Source organism: Protopterus annectens, chromosome 3.part0 (genome assembly GCF_019279795.1).
Source record: "Protopterus annectens isolate FY-2018-M chromosome 3.part0, PAN1.0, whole genome shotgun sequence".
In the NCBI taxonomy this organism is placed as follows: domain Eukaryota; kingdom Metazoa; phylum Chordata; order Ceratodontiformes; family Protopteridae; genus Protopterus; species Protopterus annectens.
Genome location: NC_056731.1, coordinates 186,647,290 through 186,669,109, shown reverse-complemented (window position 1 = coordinate 186,669,109; position 21,820 = coordinate 186,647,290). Strand labels below are relative to the sequence as shown.

General features: G+C 35.9%; 1 protein-coding gene across 1 annotated transcript in view; it reads left to right on the top strand.

Moving 5' to 3' along the window:
- WDR37 (WD repeat domain 37) overlaps positions 1–21,820 on the top strand; it is a 1,467,838-nt gene that overhangs the window by 1,022,523 nt on the left and 423,495 nt on the right. The window contains exon 11 of the mRNA XM_044064684.1: positions 9,014–9,058. Within this exon, the coding sequence (XP_043920619.1) occupies positions 9,014–9,058 (45 nt within the window). The remainder of the gene's footprint in view (positions 1–9,013; positions 9,059–21,820) is intronic.

Here is a 21,820-nt window from a genome sequence, read left to right as displayed (position 1 = left end):
TTTATAACATTGAAAAATATGCATATCATTTTATATATACACACATATATATATATATATATATATATATATATATATATTAATAAATAAATTCATCAAACATAAACTAATAACAAATCATACTGTTTACAAGGGTACCTAGATTAATAAATATGATCTTCTTTTTGCATTTATAATTCATTTCATAAAGTGCTACAGTCACTGCTGTTCGGCATTGCAGTCACTTTTTACCATGCATTGTATAGTGATGTTCTTTCAGTTCTTTTTCTGATGGCATTCATTTCCAGCTGCTACACATTTAAAACAATGCTTCTGTATTCCTAGAATATGGGATGGATCTTTCTTTTCTGAACCTGTTTGTGATTATGCCCAAGTTGAAAATGCAGTCTCTTCAACTTGTTAGCCTTTATTCTTCAGTTGAGTTTTCTAGTGACCCTAGATTTAAAAATGCACATCATCACATATTTTTGATCCAGATTTCAGGTTTTTCTTAAGGTTGTCTGTGTCTCGATCACATTATTAGTTCTCTGCATTATCCTTTGGTTTGTCTGCTGCTCCAAAGATATTTGTAAACACCTGAAGAGGTCTTGCGAACTACAAATGATTGACAGAGTTGAGAGCATTTAAAGATTTAAAATTTCTTTTATGTTTATGTATTCTGAGCTGTCTTTTTTTGTTTCAAAGACCCTGCACTTTTATCCCTATAGACACTGTTCCCCAAACAAAGTCTGAGGCATGTGCTGTGACTGTACTGGGGCAGGAAGGAAGAACAGAAGACTTGAAATCTGGTAACTCCACCACAAAATCTCTTTTTCACAAACCACAAAATTGGAATCTGAAATGTCATGGAATGTTGATGTTGAGGCCATACAGATTTCAGATACCACTGGATTTTTCTCATGTGCCACAAAAATCAAAATAGAGAATACAAGGAAAATTATCAGAAGTGAAGGAAAGAAAATTGGAAAATGCCCCCACTACCGGTATTAGCATTACTCATATCTACTACCACCTCCTCACTCCTTTCTTCCCCCACAATCTCGTGCGGACTTGCTAAAAAATTCCCTTGTGATACTGGTGGTTTAGGATAAGCTACTCCATTATTATAATCCTTGATATCCCAGTTCAACTTCTTAATTTAGTTGCATTTATTTTGGATACATACTGGTCTGTACTGCTGTAGATCCGCGCATATTCAATCTGGTATCTTTGAAAATCTATATCTGTTTTGATGTCATTATCCAGTTTACTTGTCTCCCTTAACAAGCCATTCGCCGCCTCTTGGTAATGTTTACCCATCAGCTAAAAGAGTTCAAACCCATGCTTATCAAAGAGCTTGATAAGGTCACAGTGAAATTGGGACCCTTCAGCAAGTCCTGTCAGATATTGCCATGATGTAAGACCTTTCGGTATAACTTTCAATCATGAACATTCATGAAAGTACGCTATCTCAAGCTGTATCTTTCTTAATTTCACCAACTTCTGGTCAAGCAGGTGTAGTTCCACTAAACACTTTAAAACCGACCTTTTTCAGAACGAACTCAGAACTTGCAACTGGAACCCTTTAACGACTCTTCCACTTAATGAAGCAGTATTATTCTTTAATTCTACTTTCCTTTCTATTCTAGACAATCATGCTCCCGAACGCACTATTAGAATGAAATCTAATACAGCCCCTTGGCTCTCAAATGAAACTAGAAAACTAATATTCTCCAAAAATAAGCTCTGGAACAAATGGCGATCCCATAGAATCAGCTCTGATTTTCATCACTTTCGCCAACTTAGAAATCTTACCAAAAAAGCCATCCTCACTGATAAAAGAAAGTTCTACTGCAACCTACAAGAAACTAACCTAAATAAACCCAAACAATTCTGGTCTTCTATAAATAGACTCCTTTCTCCTGGTACTGCTAAAACTCCCTCCCCACTAAATGCCAACCCAGACACCCCTCTTCAAACTGCAAATACTTTTAACTCATTCTTCTCTGATACTATTCAATCTCTCGCCAGACAATTAAATACTAATAACTTTTATCCTCCTAACAATCACTTAAACTCTAACTGTAGCTTCTCTTTACAACCCATCTCTACCTCTACCATCTTCAAACTACTTCTCAAACTCAAACCATGTACTCCCTCTGCTGACAAGCTCCTCCCTATTCTTACAAAAGCAGCCAAAGTAATTGCGTACCCAATTTCTATACTCATAAATAGAACCATCCAAGAAGGAACCATCCCTCCTATCTGGAAAATTTCTCATATTATCCCACTACATAAAGGTGGTAACTCTATTGATTATTCCAACTTTAGACCTATTGCTCTTCTCTCTCCATTAGCAAAATTATGGAGAAATGTATACATCAGCAACTGGTACAGTACCTATCTATTCACAATATTTTAGCTCACTGTCAGCATGGCTTTAGACCCCACCATAGTACTACCACTGCCCTCCTTTCCTTTGCAGACACCATTAACAGCAATCGCAACAAGAACCTACTCTTCTGCCCTATTCATTGACCTCTCTAAAGCTTTTGACATGGTCAACCACTCTTCTCTAATTAGCATTCTCAACTCCCTCTCATTTGACAGCCTTGCCATCAACTGGTTTACATCATACCTCAGTAACAGACAACAAGCCGTTCTTTGGGAAAACCATATCTCCTCCTTACTTCCCATTGCAATAGGTGTCCCTCAAGGCTCTATCCTTGGCCCTCTCCTGTTCTCCCTCTACATTAATGATCTCCACTCTGTAATTCCTCAAGCTACCTGCATTCAATATGCAGACGACTCGACTATTATTTGTTCAGCATCCACCTCTTCTGATCTAACCACTCTAACTCAAACTACATTCAACACTGTAGAAACATGGTTTACTAGACGGTATCTACTTCTCAATGCCAAAAAAACCAAACTTCTCCTCTTCACCCCCACCACTGCATTCTCTCCACTTAACTTCTCTATCTATTCAAATAACAAAACTATCATCTCTCCTGACTCCACAACAAAACTACTTGGTGTTACCATTGATAACAATCTCTCTTTTGACCAACACATCAACAACACCATCAAAACTGTTAACAGAAAAATTGGATCTTTATACCGTATAAAACCATTTCTTACCCCATCAACTAGGGCTACTATTGCTCACTCCCATCTTATATCTACTCTTTTCTATGCCTCTCCGATCTTCACCAACCTTAAAAAAACTAACCTAAACAAACTAGCAACTTGCTATAATAACATTGCCCGCTTCGCCACTGGTAACCCTTTTAGAACACATCACTGCCTCAATTTTAAACAATTAGGCTGGCTGGAACTACAAAACTATATTAATATCTCACAACTTACAATTGCCCACAAATTACTGTACCAACCTAGCAACACCCCTATACTTTCACAACTTCTACTCCATTATAACAATCTCACCTCTTCGTTCCTCCTGTAAACTGATGACCAAACCCATAAAGGCCCACAACTTAGCTGGTGACTCTCTTTTCACCAATACTGTAGGCAGAGTATGGAATTTGCTACCTACAGAGTTAACACTAATCTCATCCCTACCCCTCTTCAAACAACAAATCAAACTACATTTCCAAAACCACTGGCTCTGTTCTTGTAATACTCCAGGCTAACTTCCCTCTCCTTACTCTCTCCTTACCTTTTACCCATCATTCTGACTCAAATCAAACGTCTACCCTGCTTCCCTTCCCAGCTGTCCTCTTATGCTCTGACCTACATCTACTATCTCTCCCACCTCATCTTGACTGTCTTTTTTCTTCTCCTCTCTTTCTTATGACTCTGGCCTTGTGCCTTATCTTTTCTTTCCTTCATACTCCTTCCACTTCCCTTCGAGCTATTACTGTAATCTGCTTGGCTGATGCCTTACTGCATTACCTTTTGCTTTAGGTAACCTTGCTTTGAAGTCGACAGAACATTGTGTATGAGTTTAAATTGTTGAGTTCCTTTAATGTATGCTGATTTTGACTACAAGTTGATTTAAATGTATATTTTATGTGTAAGTCTTTATTAACAATTTGTCTATCTGTATTGCTAATGTTATGTGTGGAGCTTTTCTCCCCGGGCCTCTACTGAAAATGGACATATATCCAGCTGGACTAGCCCGGTCAACAAATGTAAAATAAAATGTAAAATAAATAAAAATAAATAGTTTTGTTGTGAAATCAACTCTGTCTTCTGCCGGTTGTTCCTGCATATGGTTCATTGGTGATTGAGTGAAATGGAATGGTCTCCCTATCCATGAAGTGAAATTTGGAACTCCTATAGGTTCTGGAGGATCAAACTGGTAGTCCTGTTGTTGCTCTGTACAGGTGTTAGTATCAACTGATTTATCACTCGATAGTGAAGCATTTGTCACCCTGTGGGATCCATTGATGCACCGACCTTGGTCCGATTAAACTGTTGTATCCATGTCGGTTCCTACTATGGACTGACTTGGGCTGTTCATACTGTTCCTATTAACAGATGGAACAGAGCTTGTACCACCCGGAAGGCAGGGTTTTTCACAATTTGTTGTGACTCGGTCACTCTGTTTAGTCTTTGGGATAAACTATCCACTTTTTGCGTTAACATTTCGATCAGTGCTGACAGATTACCCATGTCCGTCTGTGTTAACATGGGCGATGGACTCGAAACTGCTACAGCATCCATCCGACACAAAGAACAAACTTGTAAAATGTAGAAATACTTCAACAAACCACGAAAACTAAAGCAGTTCACGACAGTCGCCCAAAACAGGATAGATATCCAAACACATTAAAAGTAAACAATTTTATTAAGCTCCAGAAACGCTTTTCGTTGTTTTAAAAAACAACTTCTTCAGATTAAAATCATTTTTGATGAAGTCCAATTTAAAAGGGAGAAAGGATTATATTTACCCATTCTAAATCAATATAATGAACAGACTATAGAATCACGGCTTGTTAGGCAGGACATATAATTTAATAATAATATAATTTTATAATGACATTTAGTATAGATGCTAAAGGTGTAGTTTCTATAATCCAAAAAAATTGGAATATATTGATGAATGATGGCACATTGAGGGGCAAATTCCAGGAGAAACTGAGGATTGTTTTCAAATGGGGAAATAATTTGAAGTAAATCCTGGAAAAGAAACCAAACAAGTTAGTGAATGCAATGGGTATGTTCAAATGCAATATGTGCAGATATTGCAAATATATGGACATTGACCAAACATTTGAGGTTAAGGGGAGGAAATATAAAATAAGGGGCAAATTTGATTGCCAGATTAGGCAAGTGGTATACATAGCAAGGTGCGTACACTGTCCGGTCTTCTATATAGGGAAGACCGATAGAAGACTCCGTGAACGGGTATATGAACATGTGTATGCCATAGGGAGACATAAGGTAGAGAATGCACTTGCAAGACATATTATAGAGTACCCCCAGCACCAGTTTACATTTCGGGCAATAGACCAAGTCAGGAATGATAGGAGGGGGGGACCAGATTCACTTCTGTTGGAGAGAAGTGAACTCTTCTGGCAATTTAGGGTGGAAGCCTGCCCACTACCCAGGAATAAATGAATTAAGCTCCATTATGTGTATTTTAAAATTAAGAAGTTTAAACAGGTAGTTAGTTTTTAGCCTATCCATGTTTTACAGATATATATATATATATATATATATATATATATATATATATTTATGCATTATTTATTTTAAGTATGTATGTTTATAATATATGTCTCGTAGAGGGTTGGTAGCCATTTCACTTTAAATATAAAATAATTACAGTGATGGTAGTTCTAGTGAACAGTTTGTTCTTGGTTTATATATTTAAACGTGTCATTCGGGCCATGAAGTATTTATTTACTGTAAATGTTTTTATTTGAATATTAAGAAAGTTCTACATTTTTTATTATTGGTTTTTATAACATTGTAGTACTTTGTTATAAATGAAAGGAGGGGTGGGGTTTATTTGCTAAGCGCCATGTGAATAACCATTGATGTTGTTGATTCTAATCATGTGACAGGAAAGAGGGGAATTTAAATCCCCATTTTTAAAAATGATTTTAATCTGAAGAAGTTGTCATTTCTGGAGCTTAATAAAATTGTTCACTTTTAACGTGTTTGGATATCTGTCCTGTTTTGGGCGACTGTCGTGAACTGCTTTAGTTTATATAGCTTTTCAGCACAGTCTCACTCCATGTACAGCTTGCATATCATCAGAGCAAAATGCGTAACAGACCAGCTGAGCAGGAGAAGGACAGACTCTAACAAATGGAAACTGAATCAGAGGGTCTTCCAAGAATTGATCCAACTGTGTGGAACATCCAAATAGATCTATTTACCTCCTCTCACAAGAATCATTTGGCAAAATTCTGTAGCAGAACTTCATGCAAAAGGACCTGGGAGACCGATGCATGTTCTTTTCATTGGGCAGGAATGTTCCTGTATGCTTTTCCTCCCATTCTGCTAATATCCAGTGTCATCATGAAGAGTGAGAAGCCCAAAGATCATCGTGGTGACTTCATTCTTACCCAGGCTAGGGTGGTTCTCCCTTCTTTTGGAAATGGCCAGGAACAATTACCACAAGCTTCATCATAGACTATTTTATTCACAGCAGGCCAGGGGTGTTGGAAACATTCTGACCCCCAACAACTGTGGTTGACTGCTTGGATGACGGAATTTGGATACCTGTTAGACACCTTTTTTTGTGAGGACATGCAGCAGGTATTAATGGAAGCAAGAAAGCCTGCTGCAAGAAAATCATATCTTAGTAAACTGAAATAGTTTTCTACTTGGTGCCAAGAAAGGATCCAGCACCCATTTAGGGTTAGTATTTCTCTGGTTCTAATTAATTGTTTGAGTTACTATCCCGTGATCTATATTACTCCTTAGCCAAGGTTCATTTGTAGGCCATTTTAGGAAGAATGCCCATAGATCGACCCCCTCTTTCAATGCAGTCTCATGTGAAAATGTTTTTGAAAGGGGTGTTACGTACAAAGCCTCCTAGAAAACAGGTGGATCCCACTTGGGATCTTAATTTTGTGTTAGAGAGACTAATGCCTGCTTCATTTGAACTAGCTGAGCAGGCTGACCTGAGGTACTTGACTTAGAAAACATGTTTAATAATTGCTCTGACCTCTGCAAGAAGAGTTGCAAGCTCTCTTGGTGGGTCCAACTTATCTAATTTTTGACAAAGATGGGGTTTCGTTAAGTACTAATCCTTCATTTATGCCTAAAGTGGTGTCTGAATATACCTTAAGCCATGCTATCCCTCTCCCCAAATTCTTTTCTGAACATAAAAATTAGGGAGAAAGTGTACTTTGTATTATCTTGACTAAGTGCTTCTGGTTAGCTGTTCATTTCTTGTGAAGGTAAGGGGGAAAAAGACATCGTCTGTCAAAATAGACTGTTTCAAAGTGGTTGTGTCATGCTATTACCTTTTGTTACACTTGCCACAGCAAAACTATTCCAGGCAGAGGTGAGGCTCATTCTACCATTTTTTTGGCTTTGTCTATTGCTTTTTGAAAAGGGTTGGATTCTAGAAGTATTTTGGAAGCAGCAACTTGGTCCTTTGTCCTTACTTTTTTGCAAAGGACTATAAACTAGATTACTTCTCCAGGTCTAGGACAGACTTTGCTAGGCCCATTCTCCAAGGTTTCCTGGACCCTCATCATTCCTCCTCTCAGTAATGTGAAACTATGGTAATTTGCCTGTATAGCATAGGCAGCGGTGATCCAAATGAAGAACATTGCAGAGTTGTGAAAATTAACTTACGTAGCAGTAGTTGTTCAAATGATTACTGCTGCAGTATTTGCTCTCTCCATCTGTCCCCTTAATTTTGTATGTTTTTTATGCCAGGATATGGGCATTTGCAATTATTTTATTAGCATTTTACTTCCCAATTCTTTAGCCTTCCTTCTTCTGTTGTAATGAAGGCTGTGAAGGACTTGCTTTCATCCCTGATTTTGAGTCCGCTCAGCACGAACTAACGGTTTGGGTACGTGGAGTCTGCCCTGAAGCTTTGGAAACTGGCCAGCTGTTGTATACACAACAGAATTTAAACCATATAGCAAAGGCTACTGCAGCAGTGGTCATTCAAACATCTACTGTTATGGTAAGTTTACTTAACACAGTTGAACTCTTTCTGCTGTTAAGGTTTTATTTTATGATCATTTTAAATCAAAACTGCCAGTTTTGTTTCAGGTGGCCTTGTTATTCATTTTAGTCATTTCTCTACTAGACCATTACTTTTACTGCCTTTACAATAAGATATAACACTTTGAACATTTTGTATGCATTTTGTCAATTTTCATTTACTGGCTTATTTTAATGTCCTTGTTTTGTCTTATTAATATGTGTTTGTTTTGGAGCTTATTTCCTTGAATGTATACTGTTAATTGGTTCTGCACCTTTGGAAATATCTGATTAACAACAACAAGAACATCAAAAAAAAAAATAGTAAAACAAAGTACACAGGTAACTTGGATGACTTGTCAACAGTGCAAGAACGATTGACCAAGTTAGTTCTTTGATCTAGTGGGTCTTTATTGTTAATGAGGAAAATGTAGTAAAACTTTGTATTGATTCAGTTGCTGGAGCACGAAACAAGGAGTATTTAAACTGCTATTTTTTTAATGATAGTTCACTGTTTTCTGAGAACTGCCACTGTTTTATTAATTTGTGTTCTTTCTGACCATTTTGTAACATATAATGAACAAAAATTTAGAATATAATTTCATTGGCAGATGTAACTTGCTAGGGAGTTCCGGATGATTTTAAGGGGCCATATGCATCTGATTCTGTGTGGTTATTTATTTTATATATATATTTATATATAACTAGAGAGAGAATGCATGTGTGTGTGTACACACACGTGTATATGTATGTATGCATATATATATATATATATATATATATATATATATATATATATATATATATATATATATCTACACACGCACACACATATTAATAAATAATAAACAATGTTATAATTACTGAAATTGTCATTTTCTGTTTACAGTGAATTCTGTTAAATTTCATCCAACAGAGCAGATGGCTCTTACAGGTATGTAGATGTTCTCATTTTGGTTCGAATTTTATTTATTTGTTATAGCAGAGTAAGAAAACATGTACAGAATGTTGCTAGTCTTGTCAGAATATCTCTTCAGGTGGATGCTGATATGCTGCTAGTTTTGATCCACTGTATAGTCGTTTAATTTGCAGAATAGTAGAGAGCTTTTTTAGCCCCCTGACATACCATCTGTCTTTGAGCTACATTACCTCTGTAATGTTGTGATAACTAATAAAACAATGACACTGATAATGTGGTCTGCCTTTGGGTTACTATTACTGTAGGATCTGTACGAATATAGGCATTAATGTTTAATACATACAGCTGAAGTATTAAAGCTGTGGGAAACACAAGACAGAGACAAACCTGTTTCTTCATTTATTCCTTACTGATAAGTGCTGAACCCTCATCAACTTGCATGACTCATATCTGCTATTACATTTAAGTCTCTGCCTTACGTACCATCTATGTGACAGTTACCCTTTTATTAGAATTAAGGTGTCCCTTTTGTACTCTACTGTATGTACTTTTATGCAGAGATTCATAAAATTACCACTATATAGTACTTAAAAAAGTTAATGTTGCTTTTATGTAATACACTATGCAGTCCTGATGTGCTGTATAGCTCCATATTGGATCCAGTTGTCTGCCTGTCTGTCAGGCATGAGCACATCTCCCGAATTTCTCAGCTGGTGTCCTTGGTTGAGTTTGTATAACTCCATATCATCTCTCTGAACCATATAAGATCAGACACGTTTGTGATGAGCTACCACTGTTGTTGGGATCTTTGAATTTTGGTCTAAGTTGTGATCCACCATCCCTTTCACAGTTGTTTTCTTCCTTCAGTAAAGATACGTTTTTGTTACATCATTCATACAGTTGCTGCAGATGTATCTGTATCTGTATTTTCATCTACATTCTGCTTTCTTGATTTAGCATAGAAAAGTGCATTGGGATCTTCAGTGTAGGTCATCTTCCCATCAGTACCTGTGGAGGAGACATTTCTGTGGCTTGCAGTGGAGTATTCAGGTACTCTAGCAATGCCAAGTAACATTTCACTTGACTTGGCATATCACATTTCTTTACAATTTTAGTCCTGTGTACAACTTGCCAGTCATTCTGTGGATACCTTGGACATATTATAACATGTTTAAATTCCCTCACTTTGTAAGAATTTCTGAACTCTTGCCTCGCAAACTGCATACCATTATCTAATGTCATCTTTTCCAGTATTCCATGTCTTGTGAATATTGACTTTGTTTCGTCAGTCATGGATGACATTCTCATATCCATTATTTAGAAAATGCCTGGATATTTAGAGTAGTAATCCCCACAGAGTAGAAAGTTAAGATCATGTTGAAACAAGTCACGTCCTACTTTTTTATTATGGCAGTATCAATGTGTAGTGAAGTACACATTCTTCTTTTTGATTTTGGTTTCTATGCTCGTCATAGATTATGGTCTTGCATCATCTGCTCTGTTTGTACTGGCATGTTGGGACCAATGCATCATATTGTTATTACAGGTGGTCTTGCGTAAATGTGACTTGCACATCTTTAGCAACATTTGATTCCTTAACTAAGACAGAATAAAGACTGCTGAATATGATATTTTGGATGCAGGGCAGTTTCCTTTTGAATGTGTAATGCAGTTTGATTACTGTATGAGATTGTTACACTCGCTGACTGTCCCACAGTATGGGTTTAAGTTGTGACTCATTTCTGCATCATTCTTTGTTGTGGCTTTAAGATCCTGCTTTTTACGAACTGTCACTTGTATTTGTATCATGATCAGTTTAACTTTCAGGTCATTTTCTAGAAAGACTTCTTTGTGTTGAGATGGCCTCTACTCAGTGTGTCTGCAATATGTGTCAGATGTCTTGGTTTGTACTGCACTTCTGTATTATGTTTTTTGTAGAAATAGCAGCATTCTTTTTAATATGGATGTTGAGACTTCTGGAAAATTCTCTGCAAGAGGTTATGATCTGTATTAACTGTAATGTGTTATCTGTACACAGTCATGAAATTTCAGGCAACCAAAAACTGTGGATTTCTTTACATATCTGGTTTGTGTATATGTCAAGTATCCTCAGTGGATAGGCCAACAGATGTGTCCTTTTGGAGAAGTATAGCTCATAACCCTTTTTGGCTTATATCTACTTGTAATTTTGGTAATACTATAGCATGGATTTTACTGGCATATAGTTGTAACCAGTCTGTCATTAGAAGTTAACCCATATATTTTAAAGTTTTCACTCTAGTCTGGCAGTCCATTTATTCAACTTTAAAACGTATAACCACAGACTGTCCAAATGCTTAATTTGCTGTCCTGCTGCTGTTTTGTATTACCCTAAATTAAACAATAGTAATATGTTCCAGTCCATCAAGCATGGTAGTTGTAACATATGGATAGATTACCTCTGGTTCTGACTGAAAAAATAATTATCAAGGTGCTGCTTACTGTGCTGGAACCGAAGTCTTCTTAAGACACTAAGGTTTTGCTGGCTGGATTCTGCTGAAATCAAGTCTCGTTATAATTGCATTCACAGTCTGTTGGCCACAGAAACTTCCAGAATATACACTTATGCAGCACCAAACTCTGTCACTTTAAGAGCAGTAACCAGTAAATAACTTTTTATAACAAACCGCATGGACTACTGTTGCAGCTTTAGTTACACTGTACCACTTTTTACTTCTCGTTCAGCATAGAAGATAACTTTCCTGTACAAAATACCTCTCCTAACAATTTCATTTGCTATAGTCTTTTTATAGTGTTTGTACATCCTGTTTTCTCCTTGGTATTTTATTTTGGTCTTTGTATGAAAAGAAAACATCTGTTTGCTGGTGTTTGCAGAAAAATGTGTTTTCATCCTGTAGAGAAACAATACTGATATTGTCTTTTAAGAAAACATATTTGTGGGAAACACGTACAACTGCTGACTTGATTACAGTGTCATATGATAGAAACACTTACAGATTCTTTTCCTGTTAATAGCATGTCCATTCTTTAAGGAAGCATGTTAGCTTTTTTACTAACAGTGTGAAATGCACACATCCTGTTTTTTGCATTTTTGCTAAGTCTGTAAGAGGTCAGCTTTCTTGCTGGCAGTGTAAAATGCATACATTATTGTTGATTTTGCAGGAAAACATGTCCATTAAGCAAATTCCTTATTTTTCAAGCCACAGTCATTTAGTATGGATGCTAATCACATATTACTTAAATTCTATTTCTACATTTAAGCAAGCTTTATTTTATACCTTATTTATTTTGCATATTTGTAACATAATTACTTTCAACTTTTTAGTCACTGTTAAATACACTCTAACAATTCCCTCTTTTTATTTTTTAAAACAATTTATATTAATATGTATCTTTTGTCAGATGATACAAAAACAAATTAAGAAGCAAAACATTTAGTCTTCTTTTGATGCAAGTCAAAATGCAATTTTACATGGTTAATACAGTGATATTAAATATTACTACCAAAACTGAATGTATCTAACAACTTTCTCTTTTGCAGACCATTCTGTGAAAATATTTCACCAGTTATGGGCTATGTCTGCTTTAGTTTTATTTTTTAACTTGATTAATTTATTATTTTGCAACCACAGAATTTAATTTATGACTTAGAACTGTTCCATTAACTCTTTGCAGGTGTTGAATTAACTGTTTAGTTTTATTAATCATTTTATATCAAAAGATTAGAGATAGACTAATAGCTATAAGAGACGAAAACTATGTCCAATATCTATGAGAGACAAAAACTGTGTCCTACTGCAAATGTTATTTGGTGCTAAAAATATGCAGTTTTAATGTCATTTTATCCATAACATTGTGGTCATATTTCTGAACTGCCCATTAACACTTTAGTTGACAGGGAAGTGAACATTTTAAAGTACTGAACTGGACTTTTAATTCTTGAGGATTTAAAAAAAACATGGTTTATACACTGAAGAATGCTATTTACATATTAGTCCATTAGCTGTATGAGTACAATATTTTAATATAATTTTCTTCTAACTGGAGTAACCAATACTGGTACTGATAAAATGGTGGTCCAAAAAACAGTGATAAAACTGCAACTTGAAACCAGTGATAAAATTACAACTTGACAAATTACTTTTGAACTTGTTACTTTACAGTGTGTCCTATACAGTCTATATCTACACAGACTGTTTGTTACTCATGCATTTCAATCCAGTAGGTACCCTGGACCCATTTTTTTAAACATGGTTCTCCACACACATTAATTGCTAGAGATTAATTTCATTTGTACTTAATTCTTCTGTGTTTGTGCATACTAAGATCTTACAAATTTAGTAACATTAACATCAAGCAAAATCTTGGAAAATTCTTATGTCTCTGTAGAAGTATCTAGTGGAATTGCCAGCAGAGGCATGATATTAAACTACATACCCAACAATTAGAAACATTCATGCTTTTTGCATACCAACATTGTCTTGCCAAAAACATATTAAAAAATAGTGACCAGTATTGCTCATTTTTTCACATATTTTAACATACTCTCTTGTATAGCTTTACAGTTACTAAGCAATACAATGATAACTAGCATGATAGCTATTAACAACTTGTAAAATAATCTTATCCTGTCAGGTTTAATCTGTTTACCAGTATTTCTAATGCACTAATACCCCCCCAAAAAGAGTATAGTCAGGAGGGAGTGAGATATTATATTTCTTCCTGTAGCTCTATTTTAGACCCTTCTGCAGTACTGCTTATACAGTCAGTGTATAACTGAGAAAGTACCCCTCCCCCTGTAGTACTGCAGTATTGTTTATTTGCTTTATGCTGTGAGAATAGAATGTATGCCAGCCCAACACTTTGGTTATACATTTGCTGTATTAGGTTACTAACAAACTATGGACCTTTGCCTGATTTGATCAGTTTTTATAAAGTTTTTGCTGTTTACCCTCCAACATAATTGATTTGAACTGTATGTATATTATGGCCCAATCTGCTGGCTATACTTGATGTAACTGAGGTTTTTTTACTTTTAACATTTACTTGCAAACTGATTATCAGTGACATGTATGCACAATTGTGATGTTTTACTATAGTTACCAAATAGTGTTGCATGTAAACATTTAACAATTATGTTTTAATAACAATAATGTTTTAGAAAAACTCAAGCCACTTGTCTGGCAATCAGTCTTGTTTTTTACCATATCTGCCCAACATTTCCTGTAACTGTTCATCCAGTCTGGGAAGGTCTGAGCTCACATTTTAGACTGTAGATTATAGTTAATCCTTTTAGCATTTTTCCTTTAATCATCTGTTAATACACTTGCAGCTTGATATTAGAATGCAGTTGTAAAAACACTTAATATTATATTTGTGATTTGCATAACTGTGCATTTATACTACATAATTAGACATTACTTTATAGTTAGCTTACGTATTTTTTAACTTTTATTTCAGTATTTTTTTTTTATTTAACTGCCCTGCCATTCGTTTTACAAAGACTGCTTGACTAATACCATCTGTGATTTTATTTCTTTTTAAAATTCAGAACTTTAACTATTTGGTGTGGTGTTACTGTACAATTATATAAAAAAAAAAAAAAAAATAGATATTGGCTTAACTAACACATTTATATTTACGTTATTTACATTTGCTATTGTCTGCCTTTCCTCTTGTGCATTATAAACAGATATATGTTAGATGAAAAGAAAATACATGCATGTCAGTCTTATGACTTCAGATCTTTACTGTTAACTACACTCATTTGATTTGTATGCACTAGAACTGTTTTGTGTACCTTTTGACTATGCTAGAGAATAGCAGTCGTACACTCTACTTTATTGTAGTACTGATAAATGTCTTGCTTTAATTGAATGAAAGTAAAACATTTGGGAATGATTTGTCCATACATCAGATTCTGCTATGTATGCTTAACCATTTTCAAAACACAAACATATTATAAAATGTGTCTCTTTTGTACAGATCAGCTGTAGTTTCCTGCTCTTTTGCAATGTTTTCTTAAGCTCAGCTGTTGTATGCAGGAAGTCAGTCTCTGTCAGTTCAGCTAATTTATTTTCTTTATCCTGTAACTACTGTTCAAGAGTTTCCTGTAATGTTGCATGGTCTTCCTGATATCTCTCAGTAACCTGTTCTGCTGAATCTAAAACTCCTATGCACTTTTGAAAAAAATGTTTGTATAACTTGTCTAAACTTCATGAACTCATTGTGTCTGTCTTTTAGAAGTTTATTACATTCTTTTGTAACAATATATACTAGAGGTTCTGTCAATGACTGATTTGACTGTTGTAACTCTTAATATAAACCTTTTACATGTGGTGACAGGACATAACTGTTCAACATCTGAATATAATGCAACTTTTTTCTGGTTCTTTACCATTAAAAGTTTTGTATGTACAGTCTAACCTTTATTTAATGGCATGCACTGTATTTTTATGACATTGTACACAGAAAGCAGTTTCATATGATTTACAGAATAAACATTTGTCATACCACACATGGTTTTCTTTGAGATACCAGTCAAATATTGTAATACATTTGCATAATGCCTTACTATCAACTTGCCCAAATAAGGGCTGTGTATACCAACATTGCAGTTTACTCCATATTTTATCTGGTTGTTCTGCTACATTAAGAGTAAAGCTTGGCTTACACCTTCTTGAATTATGTCTAGTAGCATCCATACTAAAAATGTGACACAGAAAATGGTCTTACCACTTAGCAAGAAAACAGGTGATCAGGCTGTTGTTGCAGATGGCTGGAAATTTTTCAGAGTCACTCGAGAAGCTGGTGAAACACAGCAGGCAGTGAGATGCTGTGAAAAGTTGGTGTTCACTTTCTTGGAGAATTTATGGCACTGTGACTTTCCTGCATAGCAGGCTCAATCTGGATTAAGACGTCTGAGAAACTTTACTGCTACAAGTTGCTGGATTCTGCTAAAACCTCTCCTAACAATCATATAGTTTATACTAGGGTACTGGGGGGGGGGCCTATAAGCCTAGCAAAAGGTTCCCCTGGCTTTCGCCACCCAATGTGCCCTGTCAAGCAGTGCCGCAGAAGTGATCCCCCTTGGTGAATTTTCTATTTGCCATACAGTCATCAGTACTTTTCTTAGAGGGCCAATGAGGAGCTTTGCTTGACATGAATGGGTAGTTTGTTCCAGAGTATGGGAAGTTTCTGGGACTGGAATCTATCCCTCCAGCATGTTCTGTTTATTGTGTTGACAAGATTTTGGTCCCTGGAGCATGTGGTTCAGAGAGATTGGGATTTCTTTAAGTGTAGCATGTTCAACAGCTCTGAGTTCGACATAGCTTTGTATGTTAGGCAGAGATCACCTCTGAGCAGGCGATATGTGACGGAGTAGAGCTGGAGTTTTTTGAGATGGTCTGTGTATGACATCTGTTTGAGGCCAGTAATCCTATTAGTGAGGCCTTTCCAATTGTTGTAGGTGTCTTGCGAGATTCATGCCAGATGGGGCATTGTACTCTATAATGAGTCTGATGAGGGATGAGTAGAGAGGAACAATGACCTCATTTTTTTTGTTTGATTTAATGGGAGATGTGCAGTTTCTCTTTCAGTTTTAGTGTTTTTATTCTTATAAATTCTAAGCATCAATTCCTCTTTATTCTTACCCACAGTGTCAGTCCTATAGGACTTCTTTTAACTGCACACACAACATCTCCCTGGCACAGCACACATCTGTGCCTTTTTCAGTGTCAAGTCAGATTATTTCAACAATCTGCCTCCATACAGCAGTAGAATGCATGGATGGCAAAATTATTTTGAAACTTAAAACAATCTTAGTTGGAGAATACAGGAAAAGCTGTGCCTTCCTTGCAAAACTCTACTGTACTTCCTTTTGAATCTGTGTTGGAAGTTCCTCCTATTTCTGACACAAGAGCTGTAGAAATAGAGGAGTTAACCCCACTTTATTTCCTTGACAGAAAAATAACATTTAATTTGCCCTTACTGAATTTTCCCCTCTCAGGCCACATTTTCATTGTAACATCTTCCAGTAAGTAATTCTATCAGTAAATCTTAAGATTTTCTTAACGTTTTCCTGTTATTGACAGCTACCATCGGATCCCTGTTGCAGTAAAATTCTTGACCAGCAGGAATTAGATTCAGGTAGATGTCTGCTTGGGTGTCCCGACCCTCCTCCTGTTTGGGATGCAGGTGCCACATTACTGTGGGGAATCTAATGCCCTTCTTTGCCATGTTTGTGCTGCCACATACACAGACACACACACTCTGAAAGCTACAGCCACAGGCAGTAATCCCTTCCCCACCATTCTCCTGAGGTAAGAATGCTGGAGATACTTCATCCTAACCCCATAAGCCAATTCTAGCAGCCGTCCAAGCTCGTTGGCAATGCAAATGGATGCCTTTCCTCTGTGCCATTAGGCCATACTTACAGTCACACTTTTTGCAGCACTGTTCGATTGCGTATTCAGTTCAAAAACAGACTCTGTGACTGCAGTAATGCAGAACTTAATGTATCTTAAGAACTTTGAACCTCCCACAACTCTGAATGAATACTGTTTTGGGAATCTTCCCATAGTTAAAATTATCCTGTCGGAACATGTACTGTTAAGGTTAATTGCTTGTCCAGCTGCACTTCTAGAAACTCTTGCTTTTCTGGTAAATAGGCTTTAGTCAGTAAAACTGCTATGTATGATTCCTTGCCTTGTTTCTATTTACTTTTGTATATCTGTGTAGATTAAATAACAGCCTCTTTAATCTCAGAGATGTCTTGCACAAAAACTGGCTGAACATATTTTGTAAGGGCTTGTGGTCTTTGTTTACCTGAACTTTACAGCTGACATACAACATACTGATAGAGTTGTTCACATCCTTTTACTGTTACTAGCCATTCCTTTTCTTTAAATCGCACCTCTTTTGAATAACTGTAACTTTTCTTGAACTTAAGCATCTAATTTGCTCTCTTGTAAGATTAAAGTTCCTATACCATCCTGGCTAGCATGTGCTGCTTGCAGCACAACTAGCTTGTTCACATCACACCTATTTAACTTTGATGCATCTGTAGCCACTTTGTTGAGCTTTTCAAAACTCTGTTCTTGTTCATTGTGTTATTTCCAGGCTACATGTTTTTGTCAGACATATTAGGCATTCGTTATACGGTTAATGGACCATTCTTAGAAACCCATGTCTTCTGGCCTTGGCCTTTGTACAACTGATGTGATTTTTTTCCCTGTCAGGCTTCATATCCTGTGACAACAGTGTCTTGTCAGAAGGTTTAGTAAATAAACAGACACAAGAGACATGATCTAACTTTCATGAGGGCTGTATGTGATACCATGCCATGTCAGGATACTTAATAAATAACATCCAGGGACATTTAATTGTAACAAATACACAACAGAAAGAAAAAAAACTAAAAAAAACTCACAAAAATAAAACAATTAACACAATTTATTAACAATTTCAAGAAAATGAAAAACATTAAATATTTAATAAATATATTTATATATATATGCATATGTAAAATTAAATAAGTAGGAAAAAAAAAAATAAATATAGATAAAAGAGTGAAAGAATAGTAAAGCAAAAGAGAAAAGAGAGAGAGAGAGATGGGAGAAGCAAATAAAGCAAAAGAATTTAAGGAGAGAGAGGTCCAGAGAGAGAGAAAGTAATGTGTAAATTTTGATGATGAAGAAGAGAAGAAGTAAAGAAGAAAAAGGCAAAAAAAAAAATGACTAATACAACTGGGCAACTGGGGGATGGGATGAGAGCAAGGATAATGGGGTTAATGAGGGGTCAGGGAGATAAAGAAGAGAAGAAGAAGAGAGTCTGAAGAAGGAGGGAAAGGTGGAGGGAAAATGAATTGAGATGTAGGTAGGAAGATAGGAAGTATACAGTAACATTTCATTTTTTGAGAATGGAGAAGAGAGGAGAGAAGATTTGAACTGTTCATAGCTTGTAGTGACTGAGGAGAAGGGGAAGAGTGAGTCCATTTTTTTGCTGTAGTGTAAGAAAGTAGGAGGTTGGGGGGGGGTTGGGTCTGTACACAGAAATAAGATTTTGGTGGCTACATGAAATATAGTTTAACTTCCATGAGGTCTGTATATCAGATAATTTCTTTAAAAGCAGTAGTGCACTACATGACATGCTAATTAATGTAAGTAGCTTATTAGAATTAAAGCTGTGGTACCTATTTAGAATAGAAGATAACTTTGTATTTCAGGCCTTCACTTGTATTTTACATTTGCTGTTGCATAATTAGAAATTGTGTTGTCTTGGTAATAATATTCAGCAGTTATATCTGTCTCATATCATGCTATTCTTTTGATTAATCCCCACACTAATAGACAATTAGTTTGGTTTGTGCCACTTAAACTTCCATTAATTTGTGAAACAGCTCCTAGGAACACCCCTGCTGTTGAAATACCAAACAGAAATTTAAAGGATGTGAAACTCCCTAATCTAATGGCATATTACATTAACACAGTTTGATTTTTACATCATCTAACTTCATGTGCCAAAAATCCTAGTCTGCATCTAGTACTGAAAAGAACTTTGTATGTGGCATTCTTAAGTCCACTTCCACAACAGTGAGGATTGGGTGGTGGGTGGTGTTCTGTTTGAATCACTTTGTTGATTCACTTGCTGATCAATACTACTACATTATGGATTATACTGGTGATTCTGGGATAAATAAGCAGGTCATTATCAGGGAATGGGACAGATTTAAAGTATTTTCGGACCTGGATATTGTATCTAAACAACCCTTAAAATTCACATACAGAAAGGATAGAAATATTAAGAATTTATTTGAGTTTGGGTGCGGCTCGAATCAAAAAGGCAGACAAGGAAAAATGGGAACTTTTAAATGCAAGACCTGTTCACAGTGTACACACACACACAATTCCTTTATAGAGGTACAAAGTAGAAATAGGAAAATTATGAGTACATGTTTTTCTAATTGCAACACATGTAGCGTAGTTTATCTTGCTATCTGCCAGATTTGTAACTCATTTTACGTAGGGAAGACGGAAAGAAAATTAAAATTGAGAATCTATGAGCATTTTTATGAAATTAAAAAACAAAATGTAAATAATGCTGTATTCCGTCACAAACTAACCTGTGAACAGGCCTCCTTTACATTTTTTGTTTTGGATGTTGTACCCAAGGAGATCAGAGGGGGAATGTGGGAGACCAAACTTGAATATCGTGAGTTACTTTGGCAGATTATTTTGGAAGCCACTAAAAGTCCAGGCTTGAATGATATGCTTTCTATTCTTCCAGTTCTCAAGTTAAGAGCTGCTAAATTGTAACTTTCTAAAAAGCCACTAGATGGCAGGCTTGTATTTTTAAATATTCATAAATGTGTATAGTACAAGTTAACACTTGTGTTTATTTAACATTTTTAATACTTTTTAACTTTTTATATGGAAATGTCTATTAACAATTGGTGTGATGCAATGTTATGAAATATTATATAATTGTTGCTTATCTAATATTCATTCAGATATCTTATTTTTAATGTTCAAAGGTTTTTCCATGTTAACATACATATAAGGAAAGATCTCCATTGCATTTGATTGTGCACAGTTTCACAAAGGGTTAATTTTATTGGATAAAGACCTTACAAATGATTGGTGTTTATATCAACAGGTACATATATAAGCATTTAGTTTAATTAACAGGGGGTATTTGCATCTGATGAAGGTGTACGAAAACGTATCTTCAAGTGGCAGCGTTAATGCAATTTGTGTTTCAACATTCTTTTATATTTGAATTATGGAAATAAATTTGTTTGCTTTTAACCTGGACTCAGGCCCTTAAAAGGTTAAATAATTGCAGAATAAAGGGAATCTTACAGAACAAGAGACGGAACAAATGCAGAGTACTAAGGACAAAATAAGGAAGTATCTGGAAAATATGCACAAGTTTAGAAAGATTGTAGTTAAGCAACTGTTTTTGATAACTCCAGAGCACAAAAACTTTTAGCACAACGACTTAGGCAACAGAACATTAAAAGGGTTGTCACAATCTTTGAAAACCTGTAACAAGAAAAATAATCAGAGGTCCTGTAGAAGTTTTAGAGATATTGCAGAATTTTTATGAATATTTGTATGAAGCGGAGAAATGGGGAAATCAAGGAGGAGTACCATTTGAAATATTTACGGAAAACTTAATTATGCCAAGTTACAGGTGCACAAGGCTGAATGAGTAAAAGTTAAGATAAAAGGTTACGAGATAAAAACAGTAGTGCATCATCAATCAAGGAAAGTCTCCAGAAACAGGTATTGTTCCTGTGGAAGTTTAGAAATTAGGAGAGAAGAAAGTGATAACGATCTGGAAGATTTTGTTTAACAGTATCTTAAAAGGAGGGGAAACACCAACATCTTGGAAGAAAGCTGTGATGGCCGTGTTCCCTAAATATAGCAAAGACCCTTCAGACCCTGTTTCATATAGACCAGTGGTAAGCAATGTCCAGCTCGGGGGCCAAATCCGGCCCGCCACGCTACGCCATCCGGCCCCCAGACAGTAACCAAAAATTAAAAAGAAAAGTGAAAAAATGCTATGCCTTACTCCAGTCATGCAAACTTTCCAGCATGTGCTTACTTACCTAATTGACTGCAGTTGCACGCACCTCTAATTTTAGCCACGGAGGTAAACTATTCTTTTATGTTTATAACTTGTAGTCTGTAAACAGAAGTAACTTTCTGCAAGAGTTTGTAATAAGTCATGGCTGCAAGCCAGAATAAGGTTAAATGCAAAATTCATGTAGAA